The sequence below is a fragment of the Carcharodon carcharias genome, chromosome 13 (assembly GCF_017639515.1).
Source record: "Carcharodon carcharias isolate sCarCar2 chromosome 13, sCarCar2.pri, whole genome shotgun sequence".
In the NCBI taxonomy this organism is placed as follows: Eukaryota; Metazoa; Chordata; class Chondrichthyes; order Lamniformes; family Lamnidae; genus Carcharodon; species Carcharodon carcharias.
Window position 1 is genome coordinate 60,603,731 of NC_054479.1, and position 15,448 is coordinate 60,619,178.

General features: G+C 43.8%; 1 protein-coding gene across 1 annotated transcript in view; it reads right to left on the minus strand.

The window, feature by feature from the left end:
• Positions 1-15,448, minus strand: part of zgc:172271 (uncharacterized protein LOC100000381 homolog) — a 205,809-nt gene that overhangs the window by 9,331 nt on the left and 181,030 nt on the right. Inside the window, exons 13-14 of the mRNA XM_041202044.1 lie at positions 9,352-9,514; positions 2,512-2,594 (exon numbers count right to left, since the gene is read on the minus strand). Coding sequence (XP_041057978.1) covers positions 2,512-2,594; positions 9,352-9,514 — 246 coding nt within the window. The remainder of the gene's footprint in view (positions 1-2,511; positions 2,595-9,351; positions 9,515-15,448) is intronic.

Below are 15,448 nucleotides of genomic sequence, written 5' to 3' on the forward strand. Positions count from 1 at the left end.
TACCATCCGTAGTACTGTACTGAAGACTTGTGCTCCAGAGCTAGCCATGTCCCTAGCCAGGCTGTTCCAAAACAGCTACAACACTGGCATCTGCTTGAAAATGTGGAAAGTTTCCTCGGTGAATCCTGTCCACAAACAGCAGGACAAATCCAATTCGACCAAATATTACCTAATCAATCTACTCTCTGTCATCAGCAAAGTGAAAGATCATGTAATCGGCTGTGCTATCAAGTGACACTTGCTCAGCAACACCCTAACTCACCAATGCTCAGTTTGGGTTCCACCAACGTCACTCAGTTCCTGACCTCATTACAAGCTTGGTAAAAACATGGAGAAAAGTGGTGAGATCAAACTCTGCTTTTGACATCAAGGCAGCATTTGACCAAGTGTGGCATTAAGGAGCCCTAGCAAAACTGGAGTCAATGGGAATCAGGGGGAAAACTCTCCGCTGGTTGAAGTCCGACGGAGCACAAAGGAAAATGGTTGTGGTTGTTGGAGGCCAGTCATCTCAATCCCAGGACATCACTGCAGGTGTTCCTCAGGGTAGTGTCCTAGGCCCAACCATCTTCAGATGCTTTATTAATGACCTTCTCTCCATCATAAGGTCAGAAGTGGGAATGTTCGCTGATGATTGCACAATGTTCAGCACCATTCACTCAGATACTGAAGCAGTCCATGTACAAATGCAGCAAGACCTGGATAATATCCAGGCTTGTGCCGACAAGTGGCAAGTAACATTCGCACCACACAAGTGTCAGGCAATGACCATCTTCAACAAGAGAGAATCTCACCTTTACCCCTTGACATTCAATGGCATTACTATCGCTGAATCCCCCACCATCAACATCCTGGAAGTTACCATTGGCCAGAAACTGAACTGGACCAGCCATATAAATGCTGTGGCTACAAAAGTAGGTCAGAGGCTGGGAATTCTGCAGAGAGTAACTCACCTCCTGAATCCCCAAAGCCTGTCCACCATCTATAAGGCATAAGTCAGGAGTGTGATGGAATATTCTCCATTAACCTGGATGAGTGCGGCTCCCACGACACTCAAGAAGCTCGACACCATTGAGAACAATGCTGGTCATTTAACTGCCACCCCACCCACCACCCTAAACATTCATTTCCACTGGCAAATAGTAGGAGCAGTTTGCACATCTACACGATACACAAAAGAACCTTCCAAACTCAGGAACATTACCATCTCAGCAGCAAATGTTTGGGAACACCACCACCTGCAAGATCCCCTCCAAGTCACACACCATCCTGACTTGGAACTACATTGCTGCTCCTTCACTGCCGCTGTGTCAAAATCCTGGAACTCCCTCCCTAACACCACTATGTACCTACACCACATGGACTGCAGCGGTTCAAGAATCAGAAAATCACAGTGCAGAAGGAGGCCATTGAGCCCATTGCATCTGCACCAGCTCTCAGAATGAACAGTTCCCTTAGTGTCATTCTCACATCTTCTTACTATAACCCTGCCCATTCTTCCTTTTCAGATAACGGTATAATTCCCTTTTGAATGGATCAATTTAACCTGCCTTCACCACACTCTTAGGCAGTGCATTCCAGACCTTAACCACTCGCTGTGTGATAAAATATTTTTCTCATATCGCTTTTGTTTCTTTTGCCAATTACTTTAACTCTGTGCCCGCTTGTTCACAATCCTTTCATGAGTGGGAACACTTTCTCCCTATCTACTCTGTCCAGACCCGTCATGATTTTGAATACCTCTCTCAAATCTCCTCTCAGCCTTCTTTTCTCCAAGGTAAACAGTCCTAACCTCTCCAATCTATCTTCATAACTGAAGTTCCTCATCCTGGAACTATTCCCATGAATCTCTTCTGCACTTGCTCCAATGTATTCACATCCTTTCTAAAGTGCGGCACGCAGAACTGGACACAATACTCCAGTTAAGGCCAAACTGGTATCTTATACAGCTCACTGCCACCTTCTCAAGGGGAATTAGGAATGTCCAATAAATGCTGACTTCACCAGCAACACTCACACCCCATGAATGAATAAAAAATGTTCTTTGAAAGAGCTATGCATTTAGTCCCATTCCCCTGCCTTTCCCCATAATCTTGGGCTGGAATTTTATGGCCCGATCATGGCGGGGGCAAGGACATAAAATGCCTCTGAGCCATTCAAAAGTCCATTGACTTCAGTGGAACTGTAAAATCCCACTGGTGTAAAGTCCCGCCTTGCAAATGTTGCTTTCCAAGTATACACCCAATTCTCTTTTGGAAGTTACTATTGTACCATTCAGGCAGTGCACACTGCAATCATCTGTGTAAAGAAAAAATTCCTTATCTCTCCTCTGGTTACAGAAAGAGAGAATTAAACTCCTTACTCTTAGACCTCAATATTGTTAATTTGGCCTCTGTTGCTCACACCAAATCCATCCACACCATAATTACAGTACCACAAATCTTAACTTACTTCCAATCATTTCACAGTGGACACATTCTTGAACCATTTGATATCAGAATATTGCAAACTTACTCTCTATGTTTTCCATTAAGTTGTGATGCTCGAGGAAGGCAACATCTCCAAAGCTTTTCCCACTGCGATTCCCAACTAAACACCTGAAAAAGAAGCACAACAGTCATCGAGCAACAGCAATCGTTTTCCTTCAGAATTTTGGCAATGCAAATACATTTTTAACTCCCACTTTCTTTGCCCAATGTTAAAATGTTCCATGTGATTGCTCACACCCACATTGTTACTCCCAGCGCATAGCACTAGGAGTTTGTAATGTCACCAGCGTCGATGCTAGGTGTCTCACTCCTGGTGCACTGGCGAATCTGGAATTAATGCCGCAATAAAGGCCAGAGGTGCAGTAAGGGGCTGGGGGGGTGGCGGTGATGGGTGTGGGGTGACTAGAGGAGGTGGAAAGCACCAACTTTGTTCCAGGCCAACTTAACCCCCATCTTCAAGGTCCGATGCCTGGTGGAAATTACTACCAGATCTTGGTGTTCCAGTTTAGAATTTCTCCACCTGTGAGGCAACGGGCCTGTGGATATTTGAATAGACAAAACAACAACAACATATGTCTATATACAGCCTTTAACATAATGAAACATCCCAAGGTGCTTCATAGAAGCATAAAACAAAATATGATACTGAGCCACATAAGGAGACATTAGGTCAGATGACCAAGAACCTCACAGAATCAGAGAACGTTTACAGTGCAGAAGGAGGCCATTCGGCCCATCAAGTCTGTACTGGCACCCTGAAAGAGCATTCTACCAGTCCCACTCCTCTGCCTTATCCCTGTAATCTTGCACATTCTCTCTTTCACACCCAGGTTGCGAAAAGACTGGCTTAGACTGTTGCTAGGGAGAGGAATAGAGTCAGTAGCTGGGAATGAAATAAACACAATTAGGGTTGAGATGCTTGTGATTTGTGGGATATGTTTCCAAGATGTGTGAATAACATATCAGTGGTAGTTTGCACCCCTAATTCTAAAGTATTCCTCCTGATTGTTTTTGTGATGGTCCTTCTAACTACCTTGTTTAACCTTCGAATTAAACAAAGTTTTTTCAACCAAATCTGATTCTTTTTATCAAGTCTTAAAATAGATTAATTTACGTTCAATTTTTCCTATTTTGTTTTATGCTCTTAGAGGTTGAAGTACAAAAATGAGAAAGTGATGTTTCAGTTGTATAGGGCCTTGCACAAAACCCATATGGACTATTGTATTCAGTCTTGGGCATTGATCCTAAGGAAGGATTTGTTGATATTGGAGGGATAAGTTCAGTGCAGCTTCACCTCAATAATATCTTGGATGAAAGGATATTAAATTATGAGGGCAGATTGCATAATTGGATAGCACGTATAGAGAGGTGGTCACACCGCAGGCTGAGTCCACAGGCAAGAAGGGAATGGGTGACCACCAGGCAGAGCAAGAGGACTAGGCACACAGTGCAGGAATCTCCTGTGGCTATTCCCCTGCAAAACAGATATACCGCTTTGGATACTGTTGAGGGGAATGGCCTGTCAGGGAAAAGCAGCAATAGCCAAATTCTTTGCACCACGGTTGGCTCTGCTGCACAGGGGAGGAGTAAAAAGTGTGGGAATGCAATAGTTGTAGAGGATTTAATTGTAAGGGGAATAGATGGCCGTTTCTGTGGCCGCAAATGAGACTCCAGGATGGTATGTTGCTTCCCTGGTACTAGGGTCAAGGATCTCTCAGAGCGGTTACAGGACATTCTGAAGGGGGAGGGTGAACAGCCCGTGGTCGTGGTACACATTGGTACAAACGACATAGGTAAAAAAAGGGATGAGGTTCTAAAAGAAGAATATAGGGAGGTAGGAAGTAAGTTGAAAAGTAGGACCTTAAAGGTAGTGATCTCAGGATTACTACCAGTGCCACGTGCTAGTCAGAGTAGAAATAGCAGGATACATCGGATGAATACGTGGGTGAAGAGATGGTGTGAATGGGGAGGGTTTCAGATTCCTGGGACATTAGGACCGGTTCTGGGGGAGGTGAGACCAGTACAAACTGGACGGGTTACACCCGGGCAGGATTGGGACTGATGTCTGAGGGGGAGTATTTGCTAGAGTGGCTGGGGAGGGCTTAAACTAAAATGGCAGGGAGATGGGAACCTATGCAAGGAGTCAGAGGAGGGGGAACCAAGGACAAGAACAAAAGATAGAAAGGGGAATAAGAAAAGTGATAGGCAGAGAAATCAAGGGCAAGAATCAAACAGGGCCTCAGTGAAAAACAATGGGAACGGGACAAGTAATGTTAAAAAGACAAATCTTAAGGCTTTGCACCTTAACGCGAGGAGCATTCGCAATAAAGTGGATGAATTAACCACGCAAATAGGCGTAAACAGGTATGGTATAGTCAGGATTACGGAGACATGGCTGCAGGGTGACCAGGGATGGAAACTGAACATCCAGGGGTATTCAGTATTTAGGAAGGACAGACAAAAAGGAAAAGGCAGTGGAGTTGCATTGCTGGTTAAAGAGGAAATTAATGCAATAGTGAGGAAAGATATTAGCTCCGATGATGTGGAATCTGTATGGGTAGAGCTGGGAAACGCTAAGGGGCAAAAAATCTTAGTGGGGGTTGTATATAGACCCCCAAACAGTGGTGATGATGTTGGGAATGGCATTAAATAGGAAATTAGAGATGCATGCAATAAAGGAACATCTGTAATTATGGGTGGCTTTAATCTGCATATAAATTGGGCAAATTAAATTAGCAACAATACCGTAGAGGAGGAATTCCTGGAGTGAATACGGGATGGTTTTCTGGACCAATATGTTGAGGAACCAACTAGAGAACAGGCCATCCTAGAATGGGTATTGTGTAATGAGAAAGGAATAATTGGCAATCTAGTTGTGCGAGGCCCCTTGGGGATGTGCAATGATAATATGATCGAATTCTTCATCAAGATGGAGAGTGACATAGTTGATTCTGAGACCAGAATCCTGAATCTTAATAAAGAAAACCACGATGGTATGAGGCACGAGTTGGCTATGATGGATTGGGAAATGTTGCTTAAAGGGATGATGGTGGATAGGCAATGGCAAACATTCAAAAAGCACATGGCTGAACTGCAACAATTGTTTATTCCTGTCTGACGCAAAAGTAAAACAGGAAAGGTGGCCAAACCACAGCTTACTAGGGAAATTAGAGATAGTATTAGATCCAAGGAAGAGGAATACAGATTGGCCAGAAAAAACAAGAGACCTGAGGATTGGGAGCAGTTTAGAATTCAGCAAAGGAGGACCAAGGGATTGATTAAGAAGGGGAAAATACAGTATGAGAGTAAGCTTGCGGGGAACATAAAAACTGACTGTAAAGGTTTCTATAGGTATGTGAAGAGAAAAAGATTGGTGAAGACAATTGTAGGTCCCTTACAGTCAGAAACAGGGGAATTTATAATGGGGAACAAAGAAATGGCTGACCAACTAAACACATACTTTGATTATGTCTTCACAAAGGAGGACACAAATAACATACAGAAATGTTGGGGAACACAGGGTTTAGTGAGAGGAAGGAACTGAAATAAATCAGTATTAATAGGGAAATGGTGTTGGGGAAATTGATGGAATTGAAGGCCAATAAATCCCCAGGGCCTGATAATCTACATCGCAGAGTACTTAAGGAAGTGGTCATCTTCCGAGATTCTATAGACTTTGGAACAGTTCCTAGAGATTGGAGGGTAGCTAATGTAACCCCACTATTTAAAAAGGGAGGTAGTGAGAAAACAGGGAATTATAGACCAGTCAGCCTGACATCAGTAGTGGGGAAAGTTCTAGAGTCCATTATAAAAGAGTTATTAGCTGAGCACTTGGAAAACAGTGGCAGAATCAGACAAAAAGGAGATCATGCTTGACAAATCCACTGGAATTTTTCAAGGATGTAACTAGTAGAGTTGATGAGAGGGAGCCAGTGGATGTAGTTTATTTGGACTTTCAGAAGGCTTTCAACAAAGTCCTGCATAAGAGATTAGCGTGTAAAATTAAAGCACATGGGGTTGGGGGTAGTGTATTGAGATGAATAGAAGACTGGTTGGCAGACAGGAAACAAAGAGTAGGAAAAGCAGGTCTTTTTCCAAATGGCAGGCAGTGACTAATGGGGTACCACAGGGATTGGTGCTGATACTCCAGCTATTCACAATATATATTAATGATTTAGATGAGGGAAATAAATGTAATATCTCCAAATTTGCAGATGACGCAAAGCTGGCTGGGAGGGTAAGCTGTGAGGAGGATGCAGGGATGCTTCAGTGTGATTTGGACAAGCTGAGTGAGTGGGCAAATGTATGGCAGATGCAGTATAATGAGGATAAATGTGAGGTTATCCATATTGGTAGCAAAAACAGGAAGGCAGATTGTTATCCGAATGGCTATAAATTAAGAAGGGGGAATGTGCAATGAGACCTGGGTGTCCTTGTACACCAGTCGCTGAAGGTAAGCATGCAGGTGCAGCAGGTGGTAAAGAAGGCAAATGGTATGTTGGCCTTCATAGCGAGAGGATTCGAGTACAGGAGCAGGAATGTCTTGCTGCAATTATACAGGGCCTTGGTGAGATCACACTTGGAATATTGTGTGCAGTTTTGGTCTCTTTATCTGAGGAAGGACGTTCTTGCTATAGAGGGAGTGCAGCGAAGGTTTACCAGACTGATTCCTGGAATGGCGGGACTGACATATGAGGAGAGATTGAGTCGGTTAGGATTATATTTGCTGGAGTTCAGAAGAATGAGGGGGGATCTCATAGAAACCTATAAAATTCTAATAGGACTAGAGAGGGTAGATGCAAGAAGGATGTTCCTGATGGTGGGGGAGTCCAGAACCAGGGGTCACAGTCTGAGGATAAAGGGTGGACCATTTAGGATGGAGATGAGGAGAAATTTCTTAACCCAGAGAGTGGTGAGCCTGTGGAATTCGCTACCACAGAAAGTAGTTGAGGCCAAAACATTGTATGTTTTCAAGAAGGAGTTAGATATAGCTCTTGGGGCGAAAGGGATCAAAGGATTGGGGAGAAAACGGGAGCAAGCTATTGAGTTGGATGATCAGCCATGAAGATAATGGCTGGGAGGCTGGTGGAGGCGGGTTGCCTCACATCCTTTAAAAAGTACCTGGATGAGCACTTGGCACGTCATAACATACAAAGTTATGGGCCAAGTGCTGGTAAATGGGATTAGGTAGGTAGGTCAGGTGTCTCTCTCATGTCAGTGCAGACTCGATGGGCCGAAGGGCCTCTTCTGCACTTTGTGATTCTGTGATTCTGTGAATGGCGGAGCAGGCTCGAAGGGCCGAATGGCTTACTCCTGCTCCTATTTTCTATGTTTCTATAAACTAAGCTCATATTCGCTTGAGTTTATCAAGGTGTTTAAAATGATAAAAGGGTTCAATGGAGCAGATGCAGAGAAAATATTTCCTCGGATGGGGGAATCCAGAACAAAGAACCATAATGTTAAAATATAGAAAAAGGGAGGAAATTGGGAAGCACTTTGACACATGGAACACTCTCCCAGAGGGGTTTGAACACTGGGACAACTGGGCTTTCAAGATGGATATTGATAGATTTTATTTAATAGGCTATCTAATAACATGGAGAAAAATGGATAAATGGAGCTCAAAGGCAGAACAGATTCAAGAGGCTGAATGGCTACTCCTGTTTCTATGATATGGTTTCTCAGTTAGTGTTTCCCGAGTTTTGTTTGCAATGCCCCAGTCTTCTTCCAGTATTTCCAATATATTATTATTCCTGGGCTTCACTGTTGTAAGATCAAATCTAACTTTAGAATCACTGTGAAAGTTTGAGTCTTTTTAATTTCTGCTCTCAGTTTCTCTCCTCTCCTAAAGTTCTTTATGAACATACGAATTAGGAGCAGGAGTAGGCCACTTGGCCCCTCGAGCCCGCTCCACCATTCAATATGATCATGGCTGATCTGATTTCAACCTCAACTCCACCCTCCCACATACCCCCAATAATCTTTCACCCCCTTATTAATCAAGCATCTATCTAGCGCTGCCTTAAAAATCTTCAAAGACTCTCCTTCCACTTCCTTTTGTGGAAAAGTGTTCCAAAGACTCACGACCCTCGAGAAAACATTTTTCCTCATCCCTAAATGGGCGGCCCCTTATTTTGAAACAGTGGCCCCTAGTACTAGATCCTCCCACAAGATGAAACATCCTTTCCACATCCACCCTGTCAAGGCCCCTCAGGATCTTATATGTTTCAATCAAGTCACCTCTTAGTCTTCTAAACTCCAGAGGATACAAGCCTAGTCTGCCCAACCTTTCCTCATAAGACAGCCCATTCCAGATTTTAGTTTAGTAAATCTACTCTGAAGTGCTTCCAACACAGTTACGTCCTTCCTTAAATAAGGAGACCAGTACTGTACTCAGTACTCCAGGGCTGTGATTCCATGAATCAATACCTCACCCATCAGTCATTCGCATATAAGCTACAAATGTGGGTCAAGTGGGGTTCAGGAATTGGGGAACCAGGGATTGAACCTGTACCCGTCAAATGTCTGTTGTACAGTTGGGCTCTTGGGGGTTACTGATATTGTTCATGATTGGGAACTCTGGTAGATCTTTTCTGCTCCCTGACATGGGGTGCTGAAACCAACAGTAGCCCCCAAACTGCGGTTCCAGCTGCAATTGGGACACACAGGGATCAGACCGGGAGCTTCCCCATGCTGCGTTTTTATTTACTTAATTTGAATGTGTAGAAAAGAAGAGAAAAAGAGAAAAAAAAGACTTGCATTTTTATAATATTTTTCACAATCTCAAGACATCCTAGCGTGCTTCACACCAGGCGAATGAAATAAAGCAGACAACCTTTATCTGTTTCTGTGATGTAACACTTACCGCAAGGCGCCCATGTTGCCATAGTAAAGCTCGTCATGGTTTGCTGCACACTTTTGATTAAACGGTTTTGTCCCAGCTTGCTCCCTTCCAATGCAGACTTTACAAAGTTTGCCTTTAACATTCATTCCTGGCATACAGCCTTTGCGGAAGTAATTTGTATATGCTGGAAATCAATGAGAGAAAAGAGATTAACTTACTGTACAAAGTACAAGGCCCCGAATTTGCAGTCCCTACGCAGGACCAAAATACATCAGGTGAGCTGAAAAAATGGCGGGCGTGATCTGGATCCAGAGGTCCCACCACACCCCATTTCCATCTCCAGATGTATTCAGTAGTGCATGAAAGAGGGCTGTTTGGGAACCCTACACATTACTGGTCAGAAGTTGCCGGCACAATTCTGGAAGTGGGCGTTTCAAAACTTCCGTAATTTTCAGCACATTTTGGAAGTCTTTCTAAATCACTTGTTAAGTGTGGGCATATAGAGATGGAAACTATGGATTGGAGGCAAGAAAAGTCTAAAAGATGAGTAAAAACGCTGTTTCCCCCTTTACAATTCATCAATAAATCCTGTAGCCTGGATGATATCCAAGTTTACTAAAGTGAATTATGATTATGCTGTGATTGGAAAAGTTTGTGACCATTAAATAATGTGATTGTCAGGTTGTTACTTCTGGCATCTGTCAAGCTGTTATGTGAAATAACAGCATTGTAAACATGGAAACACCTTCAAGTGCATTAGAATAGATTATCCACTGGATAAGGTGCTCTCTGCATTGTTGAATATAGAAAGCATAACCCCGTGTGAGATCAATAAATGATTATTGAAACACTCCACCTGGCTTCCACTAAATCTTTAAAGAACAGCTCAACCATTTGTTTGGCTATTTCAAAGCTTTGACAGATGTCTGAATTTTTGGCTGTTTTCAAAAGCTCTAATGGATTCTGTTCAGCAGGATTTGTTTACACAGTTGTTCAGGGGAATATCAATTTGATTGCTTGGCTGCCTTTCTAACTGTAAACAAACCCTGCTGAGCAGAATCATTTAATGGTTTGGAAGGCAGCCAAGCAATCAAATTGACATTCCTATGAACAACTGTGTAAACAAATCCTGCTGAGCAGAATCACAGTTCTAATGGATTCTGCTCAGCAGGGTTTGTTTACACAACTGTCCAGGGGAATGTGATCTTGTTTATATTGACAGTTTTATGAGCCTCTGAAGAGGACAATCATTTTACAGTGGCAATTCAATTAATGTTTGTTTATTTTGACAGATTTCTGAGCTTTTTAACAATTCCATATGATATTATAGGGCTTGTGAGTTCTATTTATAGTGGATACTGTGTGGGTGGGATGGGTGGGCTTGAAAGGTGGTGGGGGTGAGGGTTAGGGGAACCTTACAATGATCTGCATAACTGGGATAATGTCTCTGTGAATGCAAGTGGCCTTTTAACCTGCTGCCTCTGGTAGTAGGCCGAACTCCACACCGACCCACCTCCACCAGGTGAAGATCCCACTAGTCAACACTGCTGTGATGGAGGCAGGATTAAAACATCAGGGAAATTTCTGACTCCTGATTCCGGCTTCCACAATGAAAATCTGCCCCAAAGTGTATGAGTATACTGTTATTTCTGTTCAAATAAGGTTACTTTCATGTCTGAAGTTTAATATTGTTCAAGAGACTGTACCAGAATTTTTTCACAGTTCTACCCATGTGCTGAATGACCTCAGAGGTGAATATGAAATTCAGCCAAAGCTCACACTTTTGGTTCCATCCAGTCACATCCCTCACCTCCACTGTTGGAAGTAACTAGGTGTGGGTGTCAGGATCAGACTTCACTACGATGACTCGAATGGTTTGGTAGTGCGCCAACTGTCATTGCCAGGGCACTTGGGTGATGTACAGGAGGGAAGGCAGAACATGTGGAACTCCAGCTTAAGGATGTCAACTTTTGTTTGACGTATTCCTGAAGGTTTCATCACATGATCTCACATCACGGATGGCCCCATCCCAGTCAAAGAGTCTTTTTCACATTTCCTTTCACTTTATGTAAAATGTGACCAAATACAGTGAAAAAAACACAATTAATTTATGACACTGTGATCTTTCTCTTCTTTTGCTTGCAAACTTAATTGAGCACTTTTGGAGGAAGGAGGGGAAAAGGTGAGAGCTCACTGAGAGCGCATGTGGGGAGCTCACTACAGTGAGAGAGTGCGAGTGAGCGCACTACAATGACAGAGCGCGTATAGGGAGCTCACTACAGTGAGAGAGCACATGTGGGAAGTTCACTGCAGTGGGAGAGCCCATGTGGGGAGCTCACAACAGTGAGAGAGCACATGTGGGGAGCTCACTACAGTGAGAAAGCGCGTGTGGGGAGCTCACTACAGTGAGAAAGCACATGTGGGGAGCTCACTATAGTGAGAAAACACATGTGGGGAGCTCACTACAGTGAGAGAGCACGTGTGGGGAGTTCACTACAGTGAGAGGGCATGTGGGGAGCTCACTGCAGTGAGAAAGCACATGTGGGGAGCTCACTACACTGAGAGAGCGTGTGTGGGGAGCTCACTGCAGTGAGAGGGAGTGTGTGAGAAGCTCATAATGAGAGAGTGTGGGAAGCTCACTATGATGAGAGTGTGAGGAGCTCACTACAATGAGAGTGTGTGAAGAGCTCACTATAATGTGAGTGTGTGAGGAGCCCATATTATGAGAGAGTGTGTGAGGAGCTCACTATAATGAGAGAGTATGAGGAGCTCACTATAATGAGAGAATGTGACATGCTCTTTATAATGTGAATATGTGAAGAGATCACTACAATGAGAATGGGTAAGGTGTTCACCACAATGAGAGAGTATGAGGAGCTCACTAATAATCTGAGAATGTGAGGAGCTCACCAAAATGAGAGAATGTGAGGAGCTCACTATAATGAGAAAGTGTGAGGCGCTAACTAAAATGTGAGTGCGTGAGGAGCTCACTACGAGAGTGTGAGCAACTCAGTACAATGAGAGAGTGTGTGAGGAGCTCATTATAATGAGTGAGAGTGTTAGGAGCTCAATATAGTGAGAGTGTTCAGGAACTCATTATAATGAGAGTGTGAGGAGCTCAGTATAATGAGAGAATAAGTGAGGAGCTCACTATAATGACAGAGTGTGGGGAGCTCACAATATTGAGTTAGTGAGGAGCTCACTGCAATGAGAGAGTGAGTGCAGATATCACTACAATGAGAGTGTGTGAAGAGCTCACTACAATGAGAGAGGATGTGAGGAGCTCAATATAATGAGAGAGTATGGGGAGCTCACAGCAATGAGAGGGCGTTAGAAGCTCACTATAATGGGAGTGTGTGAGGAGCTCATTATAATAAGAGAGTGTGGGGAGCTCACTATAATGAGAGAGTGTGTGCAGAGCTCATTACAATGAGGGTGTGTGAAGAACTCACTACAATGAGACAGGGTGTAAGGAGCTTACTACAATGAGAGAGTGTGAGGAGCTCACTATAATGAGAGAGTGTAAGATGTTCATTATAATGAGTGTGTGAGGAGCTCACTACAATGAGAGAGTGTGAGGAGCGCAGTATAATGTGAGTGTGTAAGGAGCTCACTATAATGTGAGAGTGTGAGGCGCACACTATAATGAGAGAGTGTGTGAAGAGCTCATTACAATGGGAGTGTGTGAAGAGCTCACTTCAATGAGAGAGGGTGTGAGGAGCTCACTATAATGAGAGAATGTGAGATGCTCACAATAATGTGAGTATGTGAGGAGCTCGCTACAAGGAGAGTGTGTGAGGAGCTCAATATAATGAGTGTGTGATGAGCTCACTATAACGAGAGTGTGAGCAGCTCAGTACAATGGGAGATTGTGTGAGGAGCTCACAATAATGAGAGAGTGTGAGGAGCTCACTATAATGAGTGTTGAGGGACTCACTATAATGAGAGTGTGAGTAGTTCACTATAATGAGAGACTGTGAGGAGCTCCCTGTAATGAGAGTGTGTGTGAGGAGCTCACTATAATGAGAGAGTGAGCAGCTCAGTACAATTAGAGAGGGGGCGAGGAGCTCAAAATAATGAGAGAGTGTGTGAGGGGCTCATTATAATGAGTATTGAGGAGATCAGTATAATGAGAGTGTGAGGAGCTCAGTATAATGAGAGGGTGTGTGAGGAGCTCACTATAATGAGAGTGTGTGTGAGGAGCTCACTATAATGAAAGAGTGAGCACCTGAGTACAATTAGAGAGGGTGCAAGGAGCTCACAATAACGGGAGAGTGTGTGAGGGGCTCACTATAATGAGTATTGAGGAGATCCGTATAATGAGAGTATGAGTTCAGTATAATGAGAGGGTGTGTGCAGAGCTGACTACAATGAGAATGTTTGGAGCACATTATAATGAGAGAGCGTATGATGAGCTCAGGATAATGGAGTGTGTGGAGCTCACTATAATGAGAGAGAGTGGGGAGCTCACAACAAGTAGTGTGTGAGGAGCACACTAGAATGAGAGAGCATGTGATGAGCTCACAATAATGGAGTGCATGGAGCTCACTATAATGAGAGAGTGTGTGCAGAGCTCACTACAATGAGAGTGTGTGAAGAGCTCACTACAATGAGAGTGTGTGAAGAGCTCACTACAATGAGAGAGGGTGTGAGGAGCTCACTACAATGAGAGAATGTGTGCAGAGCTCACTACAATGAGAGTGTGTGAAGAGCTCACTACAGTGAGAGAGGGTGTGAGGAGCTCACTATAATGAGAGAATGTGAGGAGCTCACATACTGTGAGTGTGTGAGGAGCTCATATTACGAGAGAGTGGAGCTCAATATAATGAGAATGTGTAAGATGCTCACTATAATGTGAGTGTTTGAGGAGCTCACTACAATGAGATAGTGTGAGGAGCTCAGCATAATGTGCGTGTGCAAGGAGCTCACTATAATGTGAGACCGTAAGGCGCTCACTATAATGAGAGAGTGTGTGAGCAGCTCACAATAATGCGAGTGTGAGCAGCTCAGTACAATGAGAGAGCACGTGAGGAGCTCACTACAATGAGAGAGTGCGTGAAGAGCTCACTACAATGAGAGTGTGTGAATAGCTTACTAAAATGAGGGAGCGAGTGAGGAGCTCACTATAATGAGAGAGTGTGTGATGAGGTCACTATAATGGGAGTTCGTGGAGCTCACTAAAATGAGAGAGCGTGTGATGAACTCAGGATAATGAGGTGTATGGAGCTCAATAACATGAGAGAGAGTGGCGAGCTCACTACAATGAGAGTGTGTGCAGAGCTCACTACAATAAGAGTGTGTAAAGAGCTCACTACAATGAGAGAGTGAGCAGTTCAGTACAATTAGAGAGGGTGCGAGGAGCTCAAAATAATGAGAGAGTGTGTGAGGGGCTCACTATAATGAGTGCTGAGGAGCTCAGTATAATGAGAGTGTGTGTGAGGAGCTCACAAGAATGACAGATCGTGTGATGAGCTCACAATAATGGAGTGTGTGGAGCTCACTATAATGAGAGAGTATGGGGAGCTCACAACAATGAGTGTGTGAGGAGCTCACTACAATGAGAGAGTGTGTGCAGAGCTCACTACAATTAGAGTGTGTGAAGAACTTGCTACAATGAGAGAGGGTGTGAGGAGCTCACTATAATGAGATTCTGAGGAGCTCACCATAATGTGAGTGTGTGAGGAGCTCACTACAATGAGAGAGTATGAGGAGCTCAGGATAATGTTAGTGTGTAAGGCGCTCACTAAAATGTGAGAGTATGAGGCACTCACTATAATGAGAGAGTGTGTGAGGAGCTCATAATAATGCGAGTGTGAGCAGCTTAGTACAGAGAGCGTGTGAGAATCTCACTACAATGAGAGAGCGCGTGAAGAGCTCACTACAATGAGAGTGTGTGAAGACTTTACTAAAATGAGAGTGTGAAGAGCATACTATAATGAGAGTGTGTGAGGAGCTTACTATAACGAGAGTGTGAGCAGCTCAGTAAAATGAGAGAGTGTGTGAGCAGCTTACAATAATGAGAGTGTGTGAGGAGCTCCCTGTAATGAGTATTGAGGGGCTCACTATAATGAGAGTGTGAGTAGTTCACTAAAATGAGAGTGTGTGGGAGCTCCCTATA